Source organism: Nyctibius grandis, chromosome 2 (genome assembly GCF_013368605.1).
Source record: "Nyctibius grandis isolate bNycGra1 chromosome 2, bNycGra1.pri, whole genome shotgun sequence".
NCBI lineage: Eukaryota > Metazoa > Chordata > Aves > Nyctibiiformes > Nyctibiidae > Nyctibius > Nyctibius grandis.
In genome coordinates, this window is record NC_090659.1 from 4,873,240 (window position 1) to 4,893,385 (window position 20,146).

Sequence of the window (20,146 nt, forward strand, 5' to 3'; positions counted from 1 at the left end):
TTCAAACCAAACTTCTCCCCACAGATACACATTTCAAAGCAGACAAGAAGCTGAACCATTTCAAATAATGATTAGCTGTAGTCTTTGCTACCATTACCTATCTGCCAAAAAGCTATCCAGGAGATTTACAGGCAGATGATCATCTGTTTCAAAATTCAGTTTTAACTAGCTATCAGACATTCTGCTTATCCTTTTATATACATATACACACATCTATGTAGTTTATGCCTGGAGAGCCTTGTTTAGGGGAAAAAAAAAAAATCAATCCGTTCTTGATTGTTGCCATTAAAAACACCCAAAAGTTTTATTGCTTTGTTTTAAAGCTGGAAGGTCCTGCCCTTTGAAAAAATGTAATTATTTTTTAAGTGTGCGATTCGTTCTAAAGTAGTTTAATTTAGATTTTTATTTTTTAACACACAAAAAAGTAGGAGAAGTCTAGAAGAAGAGACTGAAAAGCTTGAGCATAGTTAGTGGAGTTTAATTGCAAGTGGGTTAGTGGGACTGTGCATAAAGCTTGCTTTCTGCCCTTTTAAGTCAGATCCACAACCACAGCTTGATACAAGTATACTAATAGCATGCAGAGTGGCCCCATCCAAGCGAGGAAGAAAACCACCTTTCATAAGCTTAGTAAATTGTGCAGGTTGCGTAAAGAAAACAATTTCCTTCCTAGAAGAGGACCCGAACAATTGGTTTGTACGCCCTTCAGTCAGAGGAAACATGTGGGAACTCACATTTATACCTCTACCCATATGCCAGGATTCTGTGCATTTTAAAACTCATAAATCATTCCAAGAGAAGTAATGTGGATGCTCTACTGGGTTTATGAAGAAGAAAACCTGGCTATGTAAACCATTTTAGAGGTAAGTTGATTTATGTCTTGGCAGGAAGGAGTTATGAAATTTGCTCCAGTCCCTCGACTAAATTTAATGCTGGTATTTATGTTGTTCTTACTAACATTTGTCATCTGATTTAAAATGAATAGTTAACCATTTCTTTGTCAATAGTTTTCAAGGCCAAAAGGTGGCAGCATTTCAGCTGTAGGCAAAGGAATTTACATATTGGGATAAGAATTTTATGTATCAGGATGGGCCACTGAAAGGATGGATGGGACAGAGGATAAAGGCACTGTATACACAGCTGATCTACTCTGAGTAGTAGAATCCGGGCAACTAGCGATAGGACAAGAGGACACAGCCTCAAGCTTCGCCAGGGGAGGTTCAGGTTGGACATTAGGAAGAATTTCTTTTCAGAAAGGGTTATTAGCCATTGGAATGGGCTGCCCAGGGAGGTGGTGGAGTCACCGTCTCTGGATGTGTTTAAGAAAAGCCTGGACATGGCACTTAGTGCCATGGTCTAGTTGCCAGGGTGGTGTGAGGGCAACGGTTGGACTCGATGATCCCAGAGGTCTCTTCCAACCTGGTTGATTCTGTGATTCGGTAGGTCAAATGAAGCTCTGATACTGAACTGAAACTGATTATAAGGTACATCATTGTTGTGCGTACTGGTCTTTTGAGAAGCTCAGCTGGACTAGCAAAGGTAATAACTTTTACAGAGTAAAAATAACATCGTCTAAAATGTTCCCTCACATAGCTTGAATCTGTACCAACCAATTAGTCACCTGCCTGCAATAATAATGCTAAGCACAGTAGGCTCACTGTGTCTCTGTATGTCAAACATGGAAATATTTTTAAGGAAAACAATTAAACAAAAGGATTTAAAACCATTACCCACTTTTCGGGGTGGGAGAAGAGACAGAACTGCTGTAGTTCAAAACCTGTTATATTGCTTACGAGACAGAATGTAGTAAGTGATTAGTTTGCAATGCAAACTAAATCTTACAATTCTTTTTGAAAGGCAGGGGTGGTTAGAGTTTGAAAAAGCTCACAGTACCACTGGAAATAAATTTATTTTACCCTCTGAAAGGTAGTCTATTTATCCAACTATAGGATACCAAAGTAATAAGGGTCTCAAATTATCATCCAATTATGTCATTAGGTAGAAGTTATTAGAACTGCCTAATTATACACATACAAACTCAGAGTAGGATAGGAATGATCAAACGCAATTTCATCACTTTCTCAAGGTTCCCCTTTTTTAAGCTTACAGGCAAATACTGAAATCTAAGCCTGAGCAGTTGTGTTCATTTTTCCTCACCATGAAAATTCACAACAGGGTCAATAAAGGGTTAAACCCATAACTTAAAAAGTCTAGTTGAGCCTTTATAATAATCTCACAGCAGGGCAGATTAAACATAATACCTAAAGATCTACACGAACCTCCTCAGTCAGGCTATAGGGAAGCTATTGTATTTTACTCTATTCTGTTCTGCTCCATTCTAGCTTTTGTATGTGTAAATCACGTGTATTTCTGTGCCTCCCTCTAGTGGAAAGCAGGGAGGGAAGGAGGCACACATGCCAGCAAAATGCACTTCATTTTACTAAGAACATTCTGTTCTTGAGTTATAATTAAGATGCTGCCAGGAACTTTCATTACAGACCCTGATTTTTCAAACATTTAGGACTTTGCCAGAAAAATAAATCTGACTTCAGCACATACTTTCTGCTAGAGTAGATTTACTTGTTCGGGGAGGGGAGAACAAATCACGTATGTTGGACTGACTGTGCTGAGCTCAGACTTTTAAACACCTACTTTGATTTCTGCATGCTATTTCTTCTAGCAAAAACCCCACACCTATGCTTACCACAGACTCCTGCCAAAATTAATTGTTTACCTGGACAGCTATTTTAATTTTGCGGGGAAAAAAAATCATTTTGATATTAATAAGAAAGGATTCTTGGATCCAAGCAGCATTTCCCTTCAACAGAATAATGGAACATATAAATACACTTTGTATTTTAATTGTACTCCTCATTTAACCACTTTCACTATGTTCAAGATTACTTTTCTTCTGCTCTATGGGTATTTCTGAGCTTTTAAGCAAACCAAAACAAACCAGAACTCCAGTTCACCTCTGTAAGGAGAGAACTTCAAAGTGACAGTCCTTTCAGGTTTTGTTTAGGAACCACAGCAAAAGCATTAAATACAGAAATCATTGATGTTTAATAGGAAAATACGCTTGAGAGATAAAAACCCTTTGACATCCAAAGCAACTCCACAGTTGTGACATACTTTTTAAATGCACAGAGCAGTTAATTGTGCTGTATGATTTTTGTAACTTTGTACTTCTGAAGGCAGCTTTAAAGTGCTTTGTCCCATTCATTTTACATCCTATAGAATGAATAGTGCACATGCAATGACATCTGGAGCTGGTAAATGCATGTACCTGCTGGGAAAATGGCTATGCTTGAAAACCAACAGGGAAGTAAGATGGATGCATGGCTTTTTCTGTTATTTCTTAGAAATCCGCTACATAAAGGCCAGAGCGTAACCCTATTTAAGAAGGTTCTCCTAGGAAAAGGTGGACTTGTAGTCTCCCTCCAGACTTGAAAGATGAGACCTCAGATTCCTCACTGGCAGGCACTAAGGTACGCAGTCTCACCTGAGTGAATCCAAGTTTGATCCGTCTTTGTTTGAAAGTCTTGGCAAACTGCTCAAGCTCCTCAAGGTCACTGGGCTCCTCCAAGCTGGGAGTGTCGATTCGCTTTGGTGTTGACTGGCTCTGTGGAAGTGGCTGAATGGGGGTCGCTGCTATTGTGCGTGTTGGGGTTGCTGGCTGTTAAGATAGAGAGCAAGGAAAAAGATGCAAATCAGACTTAAAAGAATAATCAGCAAAAATTAAATTCAGAAAAGGTACGTGAGGTTGCTGGGGGAAAGATCAATGAATTTGACATTTCCAGCAATTTGAAAGTTCCTCCAATATATTTACATTCCTCTCAAGAATGAGCCATCACAATCCAGAAAACTGTATGACAGCCTTTTAAAGGCTCTGTCAGAACCAATTAAAGGAAAGTAAGAGATGTTCAATGCAGCAGATAACAACTTTCACTTGCTACAGAAGGTGCTCAAAGAAAGGCTGAACATTCTTAGTTGATATAGTTCTATCATTTATAGACAGCTTGGCATTCATCTGCTTTTAATCATTTTAAAATTGAATTTACTGCTTGTGTGAGGTGGCTAATTGGCATCAGCCCAAAATATTCAACTCTCCTATTTAATCTTGGAACAGTGAGCACATGCAGTGGCAGCAAACATGGCAAGTTTCCTCTAATGCCATCTCTTGTGACTGACTCAACTCTTACAGTAAGAAAAAAATAGATCCCCCTCTAGCCCCTCTGTTGATACCTGCAATAGTAAGAATGGATGTACTGGGGATATAAGAAATTAAGCAAAGGCAACCTGCAGAAAAGAATTCCTTTTAGGTCACATTTTTCTTCTATATGAAAGGTTAATTTTCCATCAAGTCCACACAAGGTTCACTATTCCTGAGCACTGGCATACTACATTATTTTGCTGTGCAGCAATAATTAGAATCGGAAAAAACCTGAGCATCATGGAAAATATTCACAGGTGAACAAAATATATTAAGATCTGTTATTGCACAGTTCAGGCTTTATATGCAACAGGAACATTGGAAACATGTTTTGAGGGGGTGCTGATCGACAGCCGGCTAAACATGAGCCAGCAGTGTGCCCAGGTGGCCAAGAAGGCCAATGGCATCCTGGCCTCTATTAGGAATAGTGTAGGCAGCCGGTCTGGGGAAGTGATCGTCCCTCTGTACTCGGCACTGGTGAGGCCGCACCTTGAATCCTGTGTCCAGTTCTGGGCCCCGCACTTCAAGAAAGATGTTGAGGTGTTGGAGCAAGTCCAGAGGAGGGCGACCAAGCTGGTGAAGGGTCTGGAGGGTCTGACCTACGAGGAACGGCTGACGGAGCTGGGGTTGTTTAGCCTGGAGAAGAGGAGGCTCAGAGGTGACCTTATTGCAGTCTACAACTACCTGAAGGGAGGTTGTAGTGAAGTGGGAGTCGGCCTATTCTCCCGGGCAACTAGCGATAGGACAAGAGGACACAGCCTCAAGCTTCGCCAGGGGAGGTTCAGGTTGGACATTAGGAAGAATTTCTTCTCAGAAAGGGTTATTAGACATTGGAATGGGCTGCCCAGGGAGGTGGTGGAGTCACCGTCTCTGGATGTGTTTAAGAAAAGCCTGGACATGGCACTTAGTGCCATGGTCTAGTTGACATGGTGGTGTCAGGGCAACGGTTGGACTCGATGATCCCAGAGGGCTCTTCCAACCTGGCTGATTCTGTGATTCTGTGAGTGTGTAACTCTACCTTCTTACGTACCATAGAGGAACTAAGATGCACAGACAACTCGTTTAGTTGAATTCTATTCAGTTCAGCTGAGGCTCTTAAGTAAAGGTGACTTCATGTTTTTATGTCCTATGCCCAGTTCTGAAACTACGGACTCCTTCAGGGCAAATAAGAACAGCCTCAAGTCTGTGCGACACTACAGTACTATGCAAAGTCTATGCAAAGGTCCAGAAACAGATGTTCTAAAAGAAATGGGCTACACATCGCTGAGTCTTTATGTACTTCCTTATGTTGTTTTTCTCCTGGGTTAGTGCAGTATTTCGCAGTGCACAGCAGATGGTAGAGGGAGGTCAGGATCTATTATTCCATTACTTGAGAAATAACATGATCATATATGATCTTTCTAGGATTGCAGATATATGTGTCACACTATAAAGGTTTTTAATATTTTTTAATTTACATTAAACATAGTTGGTAATTACTGCAACGTGTCTTTACTGACTTCACCCCCTTTATATAATTTATTTTCTCTTTATAGTTTTGATACTTTTTTTAAATCCAAGTATAATCAGGGAGTCAAGCTGCTAACTGAGGTATGAACTACAGAGCTGAAACAAATTCCATTTTCCACATCGTGCATGAAAAATACTATACGTGGTATAACAGAAAATGTAGTTTTCTAAGACTCTGATAGAGTCAGGCATCTTAATACAGACTAAAAAATTCTTATATGTAACCAAGCTGGCAGGAAGATACTGTATGATATGACATGGTATTTGAGAAACAGCATGCAGTCATGTAACTAAGCTGCACAGTAAAACCCAGAGTGAAGCAAAATGAATTTGCAGGCACGTGCAACCTTAAAATTGCTTTTCTTACCGTCTGAAAGCTCAATCACAGAGCTTTAATATTTTAACATATACCTAACAGAATATTTTAATGCATTTCTAACAATCTCTTCACTTTCACAGAAGGTAAGTAATAAGACTGGCAATGACTTAGCAATAATAGCAAAACAACTAGTCTACAATAAAGATAGATTACCACTGCAATCTTTAGAAAAAAAGATACTTGTCAGTAATCCTCTTTTTGAGCTTTTTAGGTAGCCCACACCTTGCTCCTCTGAATTTCACAAATTTGTAGATTGTCTGAGAAAGCCTTACAAGAAATCAAATGATGCTCTAGTGCCATAAACTCAAGATATCAGTCATGGAAATTTTAAGCTAAAAATAACAATTTAGAATGTTAAATGCATGAAAAGAGGCATATCAGGGCAGAAACTACAAAACTGAAGTTATTGATACTTCAGCTCTACACTGGATCTATCTAGAAAGACAAACTCACTATTATATCTACAGTATCTACTCTGGTAAGTAATGCAAAGGGTCCATTCACCTGCAATGGTTCAAATCCCCCCAAAGCAACTCATGAACTGTAGAAATAAGCCTGACCTGCGAGGCAAGGGTGATGCTTGGCTGAGACTGCAGGAGGTTGGCTTGGCTTTGCTGAGGTAGTTGCGTTAAGAGATTCTGCGCTTGCAGGAGACCTGGAGAGAGAAAAGGGTGGGTTTGGTTTGTCATTTAAAAAGACTAAAACATGAAATGAGGTCAAACAAGGCTCTTGCTAAATAACAAAAGTTACAAAAAATTTGAGATGCAAGCCTTCCTTTCATCCCTGCACAGATATCTTCAGACTTTGGACTTTTTGGCCCAAAATCACCTTGCATTTTCCTGAAACATATGTGGTGACAAAAGGGTAAAAGAGAGAAGTCTGTACTAGTCCCCTCTGCAGAATGAGTTTGCAATGATCTAGGTTATCCCAATTCTGTGTACAGGAATCATTTATTGCTCCTTTCAGCTTGCAGATTTGGGGTGAACCTCTTCCTGTAACCAACAGCTGACCAAAAATTAGGGAGCCATATAAAAATAAACAACTGAACACTAATCAGACCAAATCTAACAACTGAATACTAATCAAAACCACAAATTCGGCTCCTTGATCATCCTTCTTCCTCTCCATATCACCCCACGCCCGATGCCTAACAAGAAGGCAGCTTTCTCTGGCAAACTTAAACAGACCACACCAGAAGACAAAACGAGGCCAGATAACCTTCTCCTGGCTGAAATAAAGAGGGAATCTTTTCCAAAAGTAATCAGAACATAAAGTTTATGTAAGATACTGAACACTGTTTAAATTCCACAAATAGACTAAACATTACACTGAATATATGAAAACCCCTGCTATTATGAAAAGGTGACAACCAAAAGAACAGTTGGGACTGATGCAATCAACATACACAATATGCTGTCATTCTAAAAATAAATTCTCTTACAGTCTGCTATTTGTATGGTTTATTAAATCTTTCTGAGATATATGCTTGCATCTATATATTTTAACTAGAAGCTATCCGATTTTTTTTTTGCATTTCTAATACTAAAATTTATCTATTTTTAGGGGGTGAGAATCTTGACAAAAATATACCTACAGTTAGTCAACTCCCTCAATTTTATCATGAAAAATATTACTGTTATTCCTTAGGTAACTCCTGGCTACAGTTATCAATTTCCCCATAATAATTTAAGAACCTGACTAATTAAATCTATATTTAATACACATCTTCAATATACCAAGTTCCTAAGACCAGGGGGGAACGACGGCACAACAACAACAGATGGACACTATGGCCACTCAGAGGACAGAACACCAAGTAAGTTCTCTGGTACCAAGTAAGTACCACTTAAATTCTGTAATTTGAGTTCAACGTGGACTGATCTGGCTGATCAATCAGAGCACACCACTCACGACCAGCTACCTCTTAGCAGCATACAGGTAGGGGACACAGGAATTTAGGACTTGGTAAACACTGAGTGAGAAACTGGATGTTTTATACAAGCTAAGGGCCATAGGAGACATGAAAAGAGGGACTATTATTGGGGAGGAAAATGTATCCTCTACGGATACACAACTACAGAAGTGTTGTTTTCTGATAGTGATATTACTGTTACTTTTTTTTTTTTAACAAAATGTTGAATATGTATTTTAAATAGAATGTGTTGCTACCAAAATGCTCAAGGTTCACAGAACAAAGCCAGCTGCTTATGCAACATAATAGCACAGCACAGACAACTATGTAAATTTGCTTTGCACCACAGAATCAACATGTTCCAGCTGTGTTTTTGAAAAGCCACAGCAAGGGAATGGATCAGCTTAAGGAACTTCCAAGACAGCTCCCTACTACAGTTACACAGTGCTTTTTACAATGCAAGTATTTGTTCACTTGACAGATTATTTTAGCTGCCCAAATCTAAGTATTAATTAGTGAACAGTCACCTCTAAGTGAAGAGGTTTTGATCTTCATTTAGTGACAGCGAATTTTAACTGACAATTTGAAACAGAAAGGGGCAAGCCATCACACCAACACTACAGAGCAGCTGACCAACAATGAAACAAAAATTAGGCAGCTGACAGGGACCACAACTGACCTCTAGTCCACTGGTAACACCATCGATCACAAGTTACTGACTCATCTTATGACTGTAATCAGAGTAATTAGGACTGTCCTTTTGCGACGTTTTGTCCTCAAAGAAATCCCAGAGGATGTTTTCCTGGCAATAACAGTTTTGCCAAAGAGCACACAATGACTACGCTCTTCCTCATTTTATTCTCACTCCTATGTTCTGAAGTAATCATCACTGAAGGACAGTATAAAATATTCTGAACGTCTTTCATCTACTTAGTTTTTACATCATTTTATCTTATTTAAGAAATAGTGATACAAGGTGTCATAGACAGAAACTGGAGAAAGAGCAAATCAGTTGAACTTGCAGCTGACTGAAGTAATGATCAGGGGATGGGGAAAGCAGCTGAACTGTTTTGGCAAAGTATGCATCTCTTCCATTGACTTAAGTCTTTTCAGACATGACTTCTACTACTCTAATCTTCACCTTTGTTTTTTTTGTCTGAGAACAAACTACTGGTCTCCACTTTGGTCCCAGAAAACTTCAGTGACCTAACTTTGAAGGCACACAGCAGTGCCTTTTAAATACAGCGTAAGTCCAAAACTGCACCCTTTAGGCAACTGCTGAGATATTGGCGTTTCAAACTTTGTTCTTTCCTCAAGGACTCATACTGGCATCAGTATTTTTCAACGCCTTTATTACCAATAAGGATGATGGGACAAAATATATTCTCAGCAAGTTTGTGGACAATACCAGATGTGGGGAGAGTGGTCAATAGACCAGAAGTCAAGGTCTAGAGAGGCTGGACGAATGGAACCTCATGAAGACCAATGCAAGAAGATGCAATGTGCTGCATGGGGGCTGGAATAACCCTGTGCATCAATACAGGGTGGGCACTGGCTGGCTAGGAAGCAGTTTTGCAGAAAAGAAATCCGGGCGGTCCTGGAGGACAGTAAGTTGAACATGAGCCAGCAGTGTGCCCTTCCAGTAAAGACAGCCAACCACATCCTGGCGTGTATTCTCAAGAGTGCAGCCAGCAGGTCAAGGCTCATGATTTTTCCCCTTAAAGTGCCATTTGGCACTTTTAAGACCACACCTGGAATACCGTGTCCAGCTTTGGGTTTCCCAGGACAAGACACAATGACATCCTGGATTTTGTACTTTCAAGGCCCACCACGGTGGCTAACAGGCTGGAATACCCATACAAGAAACAGGTAAGAAAGTTGGTTTGTTCAGCCTTATGAGAAGACTAAAATAAGATCCTATTGCTGCCTTCAAAGACAGAAATGGACTCTTCTTGAGGGTGCACAGCCATGAGAAGCAACAGACGTAAGTTAGAACATGGAAAACTCCAACTTGATATAAGAAAACAATTATTTATGTATTTATTTACTATGAGAGTCATCAACTATTGAGGCAGGTGCTTGAAGAGGTTGCAGAATCTCCATCCTTGGAGATGTTCAAAACTCAATTGGCCGAGGTGCTGAGCACCCTGATGGAATCGGACCCGCTTTGAGCAATACTACATGACCTCTAGAGATCCTTTCCAACCTACATGACTTTTTGAGTCTATAAAAACTAATATTGCACTTGTATACTTTACTTTACAGAGACAGTATTTCTAATCTTCTGCTTTGGGTTCTAAGAGCCCAGTGGTATTATTGCAGTAAATATAGCATATAAATCACCTACAAGAAGCTTCAAAAGAATGACTGCATGGAGGCAGGTAAGGATTTATGCAAAAGTATGAGGCTTTAGAGGCATTTCATTTTTTAAAAAATAGTTAAAGTAAATGCATCTACCATCATCCAGGAGTTTTCCTGTAATGTCTACGAGTAGCATGAATAACAGCCTAAGCCAAAAAACTCTTCCTGCCAGCCAGCCGTCCCCAGGGACTGATCTGGAGTTCAGTTGTTACTATCTAAAATTAAACAAAAGATAAAACAAACACTCAAGTACGGATTTTTTCAGCATAATTTTTTAAAAGTTGGCCCAGAAGCATAATACATAATTCATTCCTAACTGATCTCCCAAAAGAGTGAATTTTTTCCTCTAAGAAGAAATTGACTGCTTTTTCTCTGACAAAGCTGTCCGCCTTCTCACAGACATATTCTGGAAGTTAGCTTGCAAGACAAAGCCATTACACTGTCATAATTTGATTAACTGGAAACAACTGAAAGGGAAGAAGGAAGGGTGTCATACCACATACTACATACAGTGCCACTTGATCAACTTTTTTGATCACTGTTGATGCAAAGAAACTTCCGGGCACTTTGGTGTACCTCATTTTATCAAACCCAGATATTCTAAAACAGGGACTCGTAGCTGCAATTATACTGGGATCCAACACAGGAGAGAAAGTACTAACCTATGCATTCCTACAAATCTGTCCCACTGAGGTGTTGAACTGCTGCATGCTGCTGCACCTTTTGCAGTCTTCAGGTACCCTTTAAGATCAGTTCAGGAACATGACGCAAATGTGCTGAAGCTGGTGAACTGTGGTTTTGAACAGCATCAATTCAGTGATCCACGCAAAGGTGCTGCCACACTTCTTCAACAAAAGTCAACATTTTTACCCATTGATGCTGTTCAGATGGTTACAAGCAAAGACTTTATTTCAAAGAGGACAGTAAATATTAAGCATTTAATTCATATCTTGGTAACAGGTATTTGCAGCACAGGGGAAAAAGCCACCATTTAAATCACTTCTTCCAAGTTCTTCCTCATTCCACTTCAAGCTCTCCTCTCTTATTTGGGGAACGAGTTTGAGTCAGCTACATTTTATTCAACTGCTGTGTCAGCAAATATGCTGTCATCAAGAGTTTCTTGACAATGAAGAGCTGGGTCTCCTCATCTGCATATTGAGGGGACCAAAGCACTTTCACCTCATTCACATAGCATATTATTAACAAACTGAGGAGGAGTCCTGTAAGGGCACTGCAGGCACACAATCTCAGATGAGATGAACACTTATCCGTTACAAATTTGATACATCTGAGAAGAAACACAGGCAGCTTCAGGCATCTTCCTCCATCCTCACACGGGGTGAGGGAGCTGCACTCTGATTTATGGTACCAGAGGCCAGCATGGTAGGTACCAACATTTAACATTCATGATCCCATTTTAAAAATGTGGGGTTTTTTTTCTTGGGGTTTTTTTTTTTAATGATACAAATTAAGTCTCCAAGTCTGTAGGACAAGTATGCAAGAAGAGAACAGGACTGGATTTGGCCTGCTATCATCATCCCAGGTATTTTTACAATTAAAAAATGAAATCATGAACAAGGTCTTTAATAATAAACAGCAATAAGTTGAGAATAGGTAGGCCCAGTTTCAATGTTTAAAGATAATTAGTAGCTTGTATTCCACATTTGCCTTTCTGGATACTTTCTTTATAAGTACTGTTTCTAAACCAGTTCTCTCTCCCTGACAGTGATGCAGTCTTTTCTCAGATCTCAACAACTTCTGTATGCAAGATTAATTTAAATGAAATGAAGCACCATTTCCCCTCTCCATTCAGATTTTTACTGATATGATTTTTATTGGCAATATTTTCCGAGTAGAAAGGCCAACGGTCATCTGATGAGGGCAATATTTTTAAGAAGCGGCTATAATTGCAGTAAAGGATGTTGAATCGATTATTCTACAGACAGATCTATTAGATACAAGAACAGATACAAGAGGTATAAAGACTGTAGAAGGTGCTACATTCCTGCCCGTGACTTTAACAATAATACGGGGCCAATAATTTCTCTGAATAAGAAATTGTTCCAAATTTCTATTTCCATTCAATCTTTTGCATATTTGCTGAGGCTTGAAACAATTCCTTCATTATGATGTTACCTATTACAAGCCATGAAAAACAGGAACTTTACAATTTGTTTCACGTAAGCCACTGAATAACCAGAAATCATCTGGAAAAGGAAGATGACTACATTAGACATATGGCAGCGGATTTATGGGGAAAATTTCACATCTGCTGCTGTGATCTATAATGTGCATTGAAGAAAGATAGCAGAGTAACATCCTGATTGTTGCTTAATATTTCAGGTATTGAATTTTCTAGAATTTTTCAGAAGTTGAATGTAAGATAACGTTCAACCCCTTCCAAGAATCTAAATATGATTTCTGATGATTGCTTTACTCTGCACCCCATCACCTCTTCAAGGAAAAGAAGCTTTTCTCTACCAAATGTTCACGTCTCCTATGATCTTGCTTAGAGATACTATTCTTCACTTATTTCCCTCAAAACTATTCTCTTGTATTAAAAACAATGTTTCTCATTTACATGACTACATGGAATGTACAAAATACGCAGTGTAGTCTGTAAAGCAAGATTTCTTCCAGAACAGATAATCTATAAATAAATCTGAATTTTCATTTTAGTTATTAAATGCATATACATGTACCTAAAGCTGCAAGCAGTACCAATGAGGCATCAAAAAAAATCTGAATGATGCTGGGTTTTAAAGAAAGCTCTATGCTAGTTTCTTCAGAATATTTATTATTTTATGAAGTTGACTAATGGAGCAATAGGACAAGAACAACATGGAAAAGTCAGCTGCAACAGCAAATAATAAAATAAAAATAGACACTTTCTCAATCTTTCTCATAAATAATAACATACTGTTTGATATCTTCTAACAATAACCATGAAATACTGCAGAAAGCCAAACCAAAAAGTGAGATACGGGATATTATGACATACATGTTGCTTTATCATTGAGTGCTCATGAAGAAAATTAGATCCATTCAAGCATTTCAGTTTTGAAGGTTGTCACACACTAATGGCCTATGGTCAGAATACAGAACATAAATCTTCCTACGTTTTTGAGCTACTCAGTTGTCCAGGCTGCACATTACCACTAAAACATGGTGTTTCTACACACACTGCGTCACTGATGACAGCAATATGCAGGTCTTAAATTGCAGTGAAGAAATAATTTTCAGAGATGGTCCCTGGAAAAGATACTATGAAAACCTCTTCTGGTAGTTATTCTACTTCAGAAGATTTTAAGCAAACAAATGAAAAGCCTTCCTTCCTTTCTATAATGCAAACAATTCATTTTGAGAGATGAATATAATTTGCTTCTGGTAGTTTCCTCTTCTGTGAAGCACCTTCAGAGATATTTTAGAAAACCAGCAGAAGTTAGCTGAAAAATGTAGGCAGACATTAATACCAGGGATTTTTTCAAAACAATGCTTTTGTGCTTGCTGTTTCCTTAAAAGAATTTATTAAAAAAAAAAAAAACAAACAACTATTTCAAAGAATCCTTGAACTAAATTTTGGTGAAGTTTGATTTCTTCTAGAAGAATATGTTAAGCTTATATGTTCTGCTTCATTTTAAGAAACCAGTACATCACTAAATGCCTCCATGAATAGTCTTTTAGCCATTTTCTACCAGTGCTGCTCATAAATCAAGTTCTATTAAAAGAAAGTTAATTTTGACTAACCCTTTATTCAAATGTGAGAGCATTCAGACAGTGAGAGAGCTTCAGCACAATGGAAAGCCAGTTCTATCCAAGTCATAGTGAATAAGAAGGAACGATGCACAAAAAAATTGAAAGGAACAGAAGAAAATGAGGTGCAAAGAGCTGCTTTATAGCACAGCCAGGCTCTGGAGGACTTTTCAAGCATAACAGGGTTTGCCTTCTGAGCAAGAATCTTTGGATTACCAGACCTGAACAACTGAGTAGAGTTCATGCAGAAAAGAAAGGGGGAAAAAAAGACGACTGGAGTACATCAGCATAAGTGGCCATGGTGAAATGCAGTTTTCTGTGGGCAACAACAAACTGGGTGCAATCAGTACTGTGATGTATTGCAATTTGAACGCACTTAGAGCAAAGTTCCTGTACAACATCTTAACTGCTCTGGCACGCTACCACCTACCACTGCCTTGGTTTGCCTTTATTGTGTAAGCCATACTCAGTGTATCACTAAAATATTATTTCCAAGAGTTGTTATACAAAGTCAAGCATTCTAGCTCTTTTCCCAAGGTGAAATTATTATTTCAATTTATGACAAAATTCACTGTACCCTCTTTAGGCTCAAGAACTTTTCTAGTCTCCCACAAGGACTCTTGCTTTTGTAACCTTTTTCCAGTCTTAGAATTTTGTAGCCCTTTTACCATTGACGTAATCCAGACAGCCCGCACACCTTCTAAGGCCTCCACCTCCTAGGATTCTACCTTTGAGTTCTGGAGAGTTGTCTTCTCCAAGCTCTCTTCCCAGTAGGCTTCCTTCTGGAGAGCCTGACCCAGAAATTCAGATCACAGAATCAGAGAATCACAGAATGTCAGGGATTGGAAGGGACCTCGAAAGATCATCCAGTCCAATCCCCCTGCCGGAGCAGGATTACCTAGATCATATCACACAGGAATGCGTCCAGGCGGGTTTTGAATGTCTCCAGAGAAGGAGACTCCACAGCCTCTCTGGGCAGCCTGTGCCAGTGTTCGGTCACCCTCACCGTAAAGAAGTTTTTCCTCATATTTATGTGGAACCTCCTGTGTTCCAGCTTGCACCCATTGCCCCTTGTCCTAGAGCCTGGCTCCATCCTCATGACACTTGCCCTTTACATATTTATAAACATTAATGAGGTCACCCCTCGGTCTCCTCTTCTCCAAGCTAAAGAGACCCAGCTCCCTCAGCCTCTCCTCAGAAGGGAGATGTTCCACTCCCTTAATCATCTTCGTGGCTCTGCGCTGGACTCTCTCTAGCAGTTCCCTGTCCTTCTTGAACCGAGGGGCCCACAACTGGACACAATATTCCAGATGCGGCCTCACCAGGGCAGAGTAGAGGGGGGAGGAGAACCTCTCTCGACCTGCTAACCACACCCCTTCTAATACACCCCAGGATGCCACTGGCCTTCTTGGCCACAAGGGCACACTGCTGGCTCATGGTCATCCTGCTGTCCACTAGGACCCCCAGGTCCCTTTCCCCTACGCTGGTCTCCAACAGGTCTGCCCCAAACTTGTACTGGTACATGGGGTTGTTCTTGCCCAGATGCTGCAGTATTTCCCAAGAGGCCTTGTTGTTAACAAACATCCCCATGACACGATCTCTGAATTGATCCTCCTTGAGAGGGGAGCTACACAAAACTTTGACAAGGTTGAGTTCTAATACTCAGAAAGGGACAACCTGTTAGAGTCTCCTAATTGAAATACTGTTATTTCTCCTAGGGAATATCAACAGTCAGTGAAGGTGTATGAACCACCTCAGTTTCACCTTCTCTAAAAAGCTATGTATGATTTTCTTTTCTGGCAAGAGGCACTTACCCTGCTGCCCCTGCGGTGTTTGTGAGATGATGAACTGTGCTGGCTGCAAGTTGGTTGTTGGATGCACCAACACAAACTGTTGCAGGTTGAGATTCTGCTGCTGAAGCTGCTGCAAGTGCTGCAAATCCTTAAGGAAACAGGGGAAGGGGGAAAAAAAAAAAGGGGGGGAGAAAAAAAAAAGAAAAAAAAGAAAAAGGAAAAGAAAGAGCTGTGTGTTAGACATTTAAGTCAGCCATGACTCCCAATGTAACTAGATTTTCTATCAACCAGTTACATTCTAACATTTAGACATAAAAGTGGATGTCAGACACAGCAGTCCTGCTACTGAATATCCTTTAGGCTGGCAATTTGAATTTCACTGTCCTTCACAAAACCAAACAAAAATTGTTTACCAAATAACCCAGCAAAATATTTTCAGCACTGTTCTGCTTTAAAAAAAAAAAAAAAAAAAAAATATCAGTCTCCCTCCCCCTCAAATGCAGAAGTTTTCAAATACTTTAGACTTATCAGCAACTGGATTTCTCACTTATTTTTTGAGGATGCAACTCTGCTACAAAATTCATTGTTGACAAATCAAGCATAATAGCTGGGAGCTATTTTTGTTTATAAACCAACAATCTGCAATTACCATTCTAATCAGCAACAGGAAAGCAAAAAATTAAAGATTCCCAGTTTGCACTCTGGTTGTTCAGGTCAAATTTTGGGAAGCAGCTAACTCAAATAGTAAATAAATATATTCGATTAGTTCTGAAACAAATTACAATAAGCTTAATAGACATGGCTGTAATTAACGTTAAAAGGAATAACCCAAAACACTGCACTATTGTAGAAGCCTACTTTTATGTATTTAAACCATTCAGAACTATTAATTTTCTATAATTAAATGACTGGTTTCAACATAAATGCTAATCTCTGAGCAACTGAATCAAGAAAAATGCTTCAACTTGCTGTTTAGCTGGAGAATGAAAACATAGAGAACTGCTTAAAAATATTCCCCCCAAACTAGCCTTTTTCTTTTCATCTTCTCCAAACAGGACAAAAACAAGAGTCACTCAAATTTGAAAATTGAAGCACAATGTGAAGCCAGCCAACATAACAGAGGTAATCTATGAAAACTATCTATACACACACGTAGAATCTTTCTGAGAAGAAGCTGTTTCCAAAATACCTGCCAAGCAGGTGGCTAAAAGCCTGAAATACTTCCCACACTTAGAACCTCCCATTAAACAACCCAAACAAAAAAGCTCCCCAAACTCTATTTCAGATAAGTTATTCAGATATACCGGGGTATATGTTTGCGGACAAACACCCTCTTCTGGGTCCAGCTGTGTCAGAAGATGTTAACAATGCCATATCACTCCTAAGCAGTGCTCAATCTGGCTGTTTGAATGGAGCTGCTCGTTTTAACATATTTCCTAACATACTTGAGTTAAAGTGAGGCAGACTTCACAGAATCACAGAATCAACCAGGTTGGAAGAGACCTCTGGGATCATCGAGTCCAACCGTTGCCCTGACACCACCATGTCAACTAGACCATGGCACTAAGTGCCATGTCCAATCTTTTCTTAAACACATCCAGAGATGGTGACTCCACCACCTCCCTGGGCAGCCCCTTCCAATGGCTAATGACCCTTTCTGAAAAGAAATTCTTCCTAATGTCCAACCTGAACCTCCCCTGGCGAAGCTTGAGGCTGTGTCCTCTTGTCCTATTGCTAGTTGCCCGGGAGAAGAGGCCGACTCCCACTTCACTACAACCTCCCTTCAGGTAGTTGTAGACTGCAATAAGGTCACCTCTGAGCCTCCTCTTCTCCAGGCTAAACAACCCCAGCTCCCTCAGCAGTTCCTCATAGGTCAGACCCTCCAGACCCTTCACCAGCTTGGTCGCCCTCCTCTGGACTTGCTCCAGCACCTCAACATCTTTCTTGAAGTGTGGGGCCCAGAACTGGACACAGGATTCAAGGTGCGGCCTCACCAGTGCCAAGTACAGAGGGACGATCACTTCCCTAGACCGGTTGGCTACACTATTCCTAATAGAGGCCAGGATGCCATTGGCCTTCTTGGCCACCTGGGCACACTGCTGGCTCATGTTTAGCCGCCTGTCGATCAGCACCCCCAGGGCTCTTTCCGCCGGGCCGCTTTCTAACCACTCTTCCCCCAGCCTGTAGCGCTGCAGGGGGTTGTTGTGGCCCAAGTGTAAGACTCGGCACTTGTTCTTGTTGAACCTCATGCCGTTGGTCTCGGCCCATCTATCTAAGCTGTCCAGATCCCTCTGAAGGGCCTTCCTACCCTCCAGCAGATTGACACTCCCACCCAGCTTGGTGTCATCTGCAAATTTGCTGAGGGTGCACTCAATCCCTACATCTAGATCATCTACAAAGATACTGAACAGCACCGGCCCCAGAACTGAGCCTTGGGGAACACCGCTAGTGACCGGCCGCCAGTTGGACTGAAGAAAGACCTGCTTCTTCAGGCCAGTAAAGTAGCCTCCACGCATTTGGACTGATGCAGGTTACTGAGCACTCACACAAGCTGCTCGGCCAGCAGATGTGAAAGGCCGTTAACTGCCAGAAATGGAGATGGTGATGAAATGTCATGACAGACTGACAAGGATAACGTCTCATTTACACAATACAACCATCTGCAGAATATAGTTATCTGTTTATGACCTTACATTGTTTTAAAACTGTTAAACTAAGACTTAAAAGTTGCAACAATCTCCTTCTGGGGAAGAGGGATGGGGAGTGTCAGTGGGTGGAAAGGAAGACTAGGGAGGAAAAAAAAATAGAGAGACCATTGATTTATGAGACCATAGACATGCATTACAAGAAAACAACTACTTAACCTGCATTACAAAGACACTGGCCATCAATGACTTAGGCAACTGGGTCATGTTAAGTCAAAAGCGTGCAGTGTAACAATATGGTAGACATACACCAGATGGATTGATCAGGCAATGCTCTTTAAGAAATGGAAACTTCCATTTTATAAGAGAATGGTAAAATTTTAAAAAGTGCCCCTCAGCACAGAGTGTTTTTAAAGCTGATATAGTGTTTGCTTTCATAAAATTTGAGAAGTATCGCAACCATTCCTATGAAATTGAGGCCAATTTTCTTCCTAAAAAAAAGAGAGATCTAACTGCTCCAGTTTTTCCCAGGAACTCCATGTTTCTTCTGATTTCACATCATAAAGTTAACACTGGTCAGAACTGCTACTAAAAACTCTTAACTTCTTGAGCCCAGCGTGGACCTCCACTCATTTACTCATCGATTTGCAATGCTCTGCTGGTTACCTTTGCAGATTGAACAGACCCTCCAGCACAGAGGGGCTCATACAAAATTGGATGCGAGGACTAGATGCAGAGGAAGAAACAGAAATAGAAAGCGTGGGCAAACTGAGTAAGGCTGTGAATGCTGGGTGGAAGAAAAACAAATGAAGAGAGGCTGAAGGGTGAAAATAGAGGTGGATAAGAGAAAAGAGTAGAAACACAAAAGGAAAAGTTGGGAAGAAATTTTTGAAGGAAAAAGTACGAACAGAAAAACGGACAGGTTGAGGACCTACCCACCGAAAGCAAACAAATAACACCGCCACCCCTCCCCGCCCCAGATGACCGAGTAGATCTCAGCTGATTTGAAGAAGCACCACACGAGATGGAGTTATGTACAAGAAAGAATACGGAAAAACAGTGGCAGTGTATTTGTAAGATCAAAGGAGGAGAGCTTTTTATTTAAGACTATAGTATTCATAACACAGGGTACCCAGCTACGACATGACAGCTCTTATCATCAGGCTCTTACACTTTAATATAAGAAAACTGGTTTTAAATTGAGGCCTCAGGGATAACTGGTATAAGCAATCTTATTCTGTGCATCTGCCGTGGTAAATGGTATCTTGGCTGAGTCTTGTTTAAATACAGAAATATAATTCTGTAATGCAGAATGGAAATGATACCTCCAAGGCTAATCACTCTTAAACAGTCCTACTAGCCCCTCAAATTCATTTGAAATCCAACTTCATTTCTACCTTGGGAAAGTTTTATTATTTAGTTAATTGTAGCGCTACAATAAATCTCCCAATAGCAACCATGCGAATAACTCTTGACACTGTTTTCCTATACTGCTCTTTTTATTTTCTCAGTGGTAAAATCTGTATACTAGCACAAGCACAGCGAAAGAGATGGAAAGACTTTTGGGGAAACATGCATGTCTTA

The 20,146-nt window shown here is 40.2% G+C and overlaps 1 protein-coding gene across 3 annotated transcripts in view; it reads right to left on the minus strand.

Moving 5' to 3' along the window:
* The window catches only part of POU2F1 (POU class 2 homeobox 1), a 123,611-nt gene that overhangs the window by 11,398 nt on the left and 92,067 nt on the right, over window positions 1-20,146 (minus strand). For 2 of the 3 annotated variants that reach the window (XM_068423412.1, XM_068423429.1), the window contains 3 exons: window positions 15,939-16,065; window positions 6,659-6,753; window positions 3,500-3,673 (listed from right to left, as the gene is read on the minus strand). In XM_068423412.1, the coding sequence (XP_068279513.1) occupies window positions 3,500-3,673; window positions 6,659-6,753; window positions 15,939-16,065 (396 nt within the window). The remainder of the gene's footprint in view (window positions 1-3,499; window positions 3,674-6,658; window positions 6,754-15,938; window positions 16,066-20,146) is intronic. The other variant, XM_068423421.1, reaches the window with a different exon arrangement.